Genomic DNA, 7,898 nt, shown 5'->3' with positions numbered 1-7,898 from the left:
TTCCCAAAGCAGTGCGCCTTTTAATTTCTTCACTGCTGTTTCCATGGGTATTATGGATCCAAATAAAATGAAATTCTTAACAACTTCAACCTTTTTGCTGTTTATCATAATGTTGTTTAGGTCCATTTGTGAGGATTTTTATTTCCTTTATGTTGAGGTGAAATCCATACTGAAGGCCATGGTCTTGGATATCCATCAATAAATATTGCAAGTCCTCTTGACTTTCCCCAAGCAAGGTTGTGTCATCTGCATATGGCAGGTTGTTAATGAGTCTTCCTCCAATCCCGATGCTGCGCTGTTCTTCAGATATAGTCCAGCTTCTTGGATTATTTGCTCAGCATATAGATTGAAAAAGTATGGTAATCAGATGCACACCTTTCCTGACTTTAAACTACACAGCATCCCCTTGTTCTGTTCGAAGGATTGCCTCTTGATCTATGTACAGGTTCCTCGTGAGCACGATTAAGTCTTATGGAATTCCCATTCTTTACAGTGTTATCATAATTTGTTATGCTCCACACAGTCAAATGCCTTTGCATAGTCGATAAAACACAGGTAAACATCTTTCTGGTATTCTCTGCTTCCAATCAAGATAAATCTGACATCAGTAATGATATTCCTGGTTTCAGGTCCTCTTTTGAATACAGTGTGAATTTATGGCAGTTTCTTGTTGATATACTGCTACAACCTCTTTTGAATGATCTTCAACAAAATATTACTTGCTCGTGATATTAATGATATTGTTCAATAATGTCCGCATTTCATGGGATCAATTTTCTTGGGAATAGGCATAAATATGGATCTCTTCCACTGGGTTGGCCAGGTAGCTGTCTTCCAGTTTTCTTGGCATAGACCAGTGAGTACTTCCAGCACTGTATTCGTTTGTTGAAACATCTCAACTGGTATTCTGTCCATTCCTGGAGCCTTGTTTTTCACCCATGCCTTTATTGCAGCTTGGACTTCTTCCTTCAGTACCATGGGTTCCTGATCATATGCTACTTCCTGAACTGGTTGAACATACAGCAGTTCTTTTTGGTATAGTGACTGTATATTCCTTCCATCTTCTTTTGATGCTTCCTGTGTCGTTTAATATTTTCCCTGTAGAAATCTTTCAATACTGCACCTCGAGGCTTGAATTTTTTCTTCCGTTCTTTCACCATATCAAATGCTGAGTGTGATCTTCCCTTTTAGTTTTCTACCTCCATGTCTGTATGTATGTCATTATAATGCTTTGCTTTGTCTTCTCCAGCTGCCCTTTGGAATCTCTGTTCAATTCTTTTACTTTATAATTTCTTCCTTTTGATTTAGCTACTCAATGTTCAAGAGCAATTTTCAGAGTCTCTCCTGACATCCATTTTGGTCTTTTCTTTCTTTCCTGTCTTTTTAATGACCTGGGTTTCTTCATTTGTGATGTCTTTGATGTCATTCCACAACTTGTCTGGACTTCCATTATTAGTGTTCAATGTGTCAAATCTATCCTTCATATGGTCTCCAAAGTCAGGTGGGATATACTCAGAGCTGTACTTTGGCTCTCATGTACTTGTTGTAATTTTCTTCACTTTCAACTTCAACTTGCATTTGAGCAATTGATGGTCTGTTCTGCAGTCAGCCCCTGACCTTGTTCTGACTGGTGATATTGAGCTTTTCCATCACCTCATTCCACAGATACAGTTGATATGATTCCTGTGTATTCCATCTGGTGAGCTCCACATGTATAGTCACCATTTCTATTGGTGAAAAAAGGTATTTTCCATGAAAAAATAATTGGTTTTGGAAAATTCTGTCATGTGATCTCCCGTATCATTTTTATCACCGAGGCTATATTTTCCAGCTAGCAATCCTTTTTTTTCCAAGTTTCACATTCCAATCACCAGTAATTATCAGTGCATCTTAATCGCATGTTGGATCAATTACAGACTGCAGAAGTTGGTAAAGATCTTCAATTTCTACATCTTTGACCTTAGTGGTTGGTGTGCAAATTTGAATAATTGACATATTACCTGATCTTTCTTGAAGGACTATAGATATTATCCTATCACTGACAACATTGTACTTCAGGATAGATCTTGAAATGTTCTTTTTGATGATAAACGAGATGCCATTCCTTTCAAGTTGTCATCCCCAGCTTAGCAGCCATATGATTGTCCAATTCCGAATGGCCAATACCAGTCCATTTCCTACTGTCTAGGACATTGACGTTTATATATTCCATTCATTTTTTATGATTTCCAGGTTTCCTAGATTCATACTTCATACATACCACATTCTGATTATTGATGGATGTTTGCAGCTGTTTCTTCACGTTTTGAGTCTTGCCACATCAGCAAATGAAGTTCCTGAAAGCTCGACTCCATCCACATATTAAGATTGACTCAGGTTTGAGGAGGCAGCTCTTTCCCAGTTGTCTTTTGAGTGCCTTCCAACCTGAGGGGCTTATCTTCCAGCACTATATCAGACAATGTTCCGCTGCTATTCGTAAAGTTGTCACTGGCTAATTCTTTTCAAAAGTAGACCTCCAGGTCCTTCTTCCTAGTCTGTCTTAGTCTGGAAGCTCAGCTGTATTCTGACCCTGTTGGTATTCGAATACCAGTTGCATAGCTTTCAGTATCACAGCAACGTGAAAGCTCCCACAGCACGACACACTAGCAGACGTGAGAGGAAACTCTCTACCAAAAATGATGTCCTTCTGCAGTGACTGATAACATGTCCAAAGTATGTGAGACAAAGTCTCAGCATCCTTGTTCCTAAGGAGTATTCTGGTTGTAACTCTTCTAAGACACATTTGTTAGGTTTTTTTTTTTTTTTTCAGTCCATGGTATATTCCGTATTCTTCACCAACACTACAACTACAATTCAAAAGCGTCAGTTCTTCTTTGGTCGTCCTTACTCATTGTCCAGCTTTCTCATGAACGCAGAGGTGCAGGTATAGGGAAAATACTGTGGTCTTCATGAGGACACCAACCCTGGAACCCTTTTAAATAGGATAGTATTGTGATTACAACCCTGTGAGTAGAGGGGAGGTAGAGTTGAGGGAGGGTGCTATTGGAGGCGAGTGCAGGTGTCCGGAGGAAAGAGTTGGTGGCTCTGAAGGTGTAGTGGTGATTACACAATGTGCGTTCTTTGATAGTCTCTTCTCACCAACCACCAAGCTTCCTTTCTCTAGGGTAACAGGATGCATGTATCCTCTGCCTGTGTATTAGGAGTCTTCTAAGTCTTTGCCATTCAGATGAGGCACAAAGAGCATGCACACACTCGTTCTCTTTTCAAGTTTACTGAATATGAAAAAGTAGCACACTGTTTTCATAATTGGCCATTTGTTTCTATGACTTGCTTCCTTCACCTCTTTTTAAATATAGATAGCTTTGTTCGTTTTTTTTTTCTTTGCCTCTCTTATTTGAATTCTTCAAGGTATACCATCTCTTTACACAATTTAGAAAATATCAGTTTGCTAGATTTCCATCAAGCATAGAAAACGCTTCCTCAGTCAGATTAAAAATATTCTTCCATAATTTATTCTCATAGTCTATGGTTTTATTATTTTTGTTTATTTCTGCTTTTAATAGACATGCAAACAAACAAAAAAAAAGGAAGTGTATAATGTGACAAGCACCACCCAAATTAAGAAATGTAGTGTTTTCAGGACCCCAGAAGGCCTCATGCACCTCCCAGTCACTAATTCCTTTCTCTTCTCCAAATGGAAGCACTATTCTAATACACCATGAGGTAATTTTGCTTGCTGTCAACTGCATAATTGGCGTCATACAGTCTGTATTATTGCCTGTGTCTTTATTTCACACAACATTGTATTTGTGAGATTTATCCACTTTTTTTTTGAGTAGAGTAGTTAGTGTCTTTTCTTTGCTGATATAGTCTATTTTATGAATAGGCCATAACTTAACCATTGTACTAAATAGTATTCTAAAGTTGTTTAAACAACATACATTCTCACCAGTTGTGCATGGCTATTTTGATAATAACACATAGTTACCAACACTTTAAATTTTAACACTTGTACTTTCACGTGAAGTCCTTTCACAATCAAACCCATATTGCCTCAATCCAGTCTCTGCCTAAAATAATTGAACCAATCAGACCTTTTAAAGGCTGGCCAATTTTGTCCTCTAGTGATCTCAAATAAGATTTTTGGTGTGTTTACCTGGGTTCATCTTATATTGGACACCCTGAACAAAAAGATTTATTCCCTCAGTCCTAATAGTTGGCTGAAGCTCTCCAAAGCCACATAGCCTCCATTTCAGAATCATTTTATTGCCTCTTAGTGAGAGCCACACTGTCTGAGCTTCCCATCACTTCCATGGATCTTTTCCCTACAAATCCTCACAAGATGGTAGCTTACCGATAACTTCAATGGGCAGTTGTGTCTCTGAGTGTGTGTACGTGTCTGTATTTGTGTTTCCCATCTTTATTTTATTTTGAAATTCAGATCTCACACATCTGTCTGTGCACCATGTGAGTTTTCAAAGTTGGCAGTGTTCTTCAAGTATATCTAGCTTAATCCAGGATTTGATATTTACAGTTTAATATATCCAGCGATTGAGATGCTTAGATGAAAGAGAAGTAAACTTTGGTCTATTATGAATTCATTGCTGTCAGAAATATCTGCTGTGTAAGCCAAAAGCTGTCTGATGCCTTTCTTATGTCTTCCGCAAGATTGCAATGATTGATGTTGGCATTTTTATCCTCATTTACATGATTCTTTTAGAGTCAAGGATGTTAAATAAATTTCCCTAGGTTTCTCAGATGGTAGGTACACAAAGGCTGGTATCTAACCCAGAGAGGAGATCTAGTACGAAGGATTAGACCCATCAGCTAGCCTCAGTGTACCTGATTTGGGAATAAGTGCATTGGAAGGGTGGAGACAAGAATCAGTGGCATTGAGCAGAGCCACGAAGACTTTTTTTTTAATGAAGAAATATTTTCTCATCCCCAGGAACACATAGGCACCTTGAGGTCATGGCTGGATTCTGATCAAGAGAAGTGATTAGGTCGGCTTCATCTTCTCTGAGCTGCCAAAGGCTGGAAGCCTAGTTGCCCAACTAACCTGTGATCCACAGCTGGTTGTGAAGAGAACCCCTACTGACACCACTTCTGCAACAGAGGACCAGCTACTTCCCAGGATTTCATAGCTTTCACACATCCTGAGGAAAAGCCCTCTCAGTCCGAACCTTCATTCATAGCCTAATGGAGGTCATGGAAGCCCTGGCAGGAATTCGGGCAGAAGCTAACTGCCTGATCTGTCTGGATTACTTTAGAGACCCCGTTACCATCAAATGTGGGCACAACTTCTGTCGCTCCTGCATCCAGCAATCCTGGGAGAATCAACAGGACTGGTTCCGATGCCCTGTGTGCTGCCACCCATGCCTACAGTTGCACCTCAGGAGCAACACCCAGCTGGGAAATATAGCTGAAATTGCCAAGCTACTCCACATCACCAGGAGCAAGAGGAAGAGGGAGGAAGAGACACGCTTGTGCAAGAAGCACAATCAGGTACTGACCCACTTCTGTGAGGAAGACCTGGAAATCCTGTGTCCCCTGTGCACTCAGCCCCCAAACCACCAGGATCACCTCGTGAGGTCCATAGAGGAGGCTGCCTCTCATCACAGGAAAAGGCTCATGAGTTACATGGAGCCCCTGAAGAAGCAAGTGGCTGACTTTCAAAAACTAGTAACTTCCCAAGAGAGAGAACCATCAGAGCTGAGAAAGAAGGTGGAAAAGCAAAGGAAAGAATTATTCTCTGAATTTGAGCACCTGAACAAGTTTTTAGACCGTGAGCATGAGGCAGCTCTCTCCAGGTTAGCTTATGAAGAGAAGCACATTCAACAGAAACTAAATGCGAATATAACAGCATTTTCAGAGTTCATTTCCACACTCAACAATCTACTAAAGGAGGTGGCAGAGAAGAGTGTGATGTCAGAAGTGAAACTGCTAACAGATATTAAGAGCATCCAGAATCGATGTGAAAGCCTCAACCCCCCAGTCCTCTATTCCTTCCAGCTAACGAAGGAAGGATGCACCCTTCCTCCACAGTATTCGGCTCTGCAGAAAATTATACAGAAATTTAAGGAAGATGTAACCTTGGATCCTGAAACAGCACATTCAAATCTGATTGTCTCTGAAGATAAAAAGTCTGTCACATTTGTGAAGAAAACACAAAGACTTCCTCCTAATCCAAAGAGATTCAAGTTTGACCCAGTTGTCCTGGGTTGTGAAGAGTTCAGTTCTGGTAGACATTACTGGGAGGTGGAAGTGGGTGAGAAGCCTGAATGGTCTGTGGGGCTTTGTAAAGACTCCCTTTCCAGGAAGGCAAAGAGGCCCCCGGCAGGGCAGGAGAGATGCTGGGCAATTCAGCTGTGCAATGGTAACTATGTTGCACGAGGCACTTTTCCAGTCACTCTGGTGATAACAGAAAAACCCAGAGGGATTGGCATTTATCTGGACGATGAACTGGGTGAGATTTTGTTTTACAGTTTGAATGACAGATCTCATATCCATTCTTTCACTGATAGATTTTCTGAAATCCTGAAGCCTTATTTCTGTATTGGACGTGATTCTCAACCTCTCACAATCTGTGCAGTCAGAGATTATTAATGATAAACTCTCTGGGAGGCTGTCACATTGCTTGATTTTCTTCCTGCAATTTATGGTAGCATGTCATACAACTATCAGTGAATAGGGTACTGAAAATTTTTTCTTTTTCAAGTGCTCCTATGACTTTAACACCACGAAAGTTGTTTTATCTCCTGTAATGACCAGTAACCAGAGTGTGATTATTACAATATTAATTGATTTTCCTGTAATTGCCCTCCCTATGGTTTGGTTCCTCTTCTTACCCTATAAGAATACTTGTAGGATGAAACTGCCCGGGACTACCTCGTTCCATTTTCTGTGTGCTATATGGTTCCTCAATTGCAATTGTTTAAAATTCTTAATAAACCTGTTTTAAATTGAAACAGCATTCCAGTTTTTCTCTACACCATTTTATGCTGATCAACAACAACATAAAGCTCTTGAAAAAGTACATCCCAGGGCAAGGCAACACACACACAAACTAGTAGCTAAATGATTCCAAGATGTTTCAGTCAGGTCGACCCATTTAAGATATCCAGAGTTCTTCTTCAGATCCAGTCCAAGAACCCTTGTTCAAAACCTGGACAAGTAACCCATGCCCCCAAAACCTGGGACAAGTAAACCCTTGCCCTCAAACCAGGGAAAAATAAACCCTTCCGTCCAAACTTCAGCAAGTATTTTCTGAGCCCTCTCCCAGGATCAAACCTAACATCTTTTATTGAACTCACTTTGATATCCCTTGAAACCAGTCCAAGTATTCAGATAACGCAAACGATAAAACTCCCTACAAACCCTGAGCACCACATAAAAATTCCCAAAAGTGGAAAGAAAAGGACAGGGCAGATGGAAATCCAGTTTCCCAAAGAGACAACGTGAAAGGGTAACTTCCCAAGGAAAAGATATTCCTAACTGTTCAGTTATAAACATAGAGAGTTCAACACAAAAGGGGTAGAACTTGAACCCAGGAGCTTTATACCAAGTTCCCAAGCCATGATGAGGAAACAGTTGGATGCATATGTGGCCCATGTTTGGAATCAATTATTATGTCTCATCACAAGGTGGAGCACTTGGTGACTTTTTTCTGGGTCCAACTTCTGACGTTACTCTGTAAAAAAATAATCAAAACTCACCAAAATTTGAACATAAGGTTTATTCTGAGAAAGTACTTTATATGCATATAAGCAGGACATTTTGATTCTAGGAAAAGAAAATGACTCAAATAAACTAGGCACAATGGGGCTTATAATAAGAAGAGGAGGGAGAAACAGAGATCAGCCACTGGTTAATCTTAACATGGTTGATTGAACACTGCC

The 7,898-nt window shown here is 40.2% G+C and overlaps 1 protein-coding gene across 1 annotated transcript; it reads left to right on the top strand.

The window, feature by feature from the left end:
* The first annotated feature begins 5,199 nt into the window (after window positions 1-5,199).
* On the top strand, window positions 5,200-6,606 carry LOC126064615 (tripartite motif-containing protein 75-like). The gene has a single exon (XM_049863800.1). It carries the CDS (start codon window positions 5,200-5,202, stop codon window positions 6,604-6,606), a length of 1,407 nt encoding a protein of 468 aa, XP_049719757.1.
* The last annotated feature ends 1,292 nt before the right edge of the window (window positions 6,607-7,898 follow it).

This window comes from Elephas maximus, chromosome 21 (genome assembly GCF_024166365.1).
Source record: "Elephas maximus indicus isolate mEleMax1 chromosome 21, mEleMax1 primary haplotype, whole genome shotgun sequence".
Taxonomy (NCBI): domain Eukaryota; kingdom Metazoa; phylum Chordata; class Mammalia; order Proboscidea; family Elephantidae; genus Elephas; species Elephas maximus.
Note: the sequence above shows the minus strand (reverse complement) of the source record. Positions and strands in the feature narration are given on the sequence as shown.

Excerpts from the sequence above, each read along its gene's own strand:
- LOC126064615 (XM_049863800.1), top strand. The coding sequence starts at position 5,200 with ATGGAGGTCATGGAAGCCCTGGCAGGAATTCGGGCAGAAGCTAACTGC.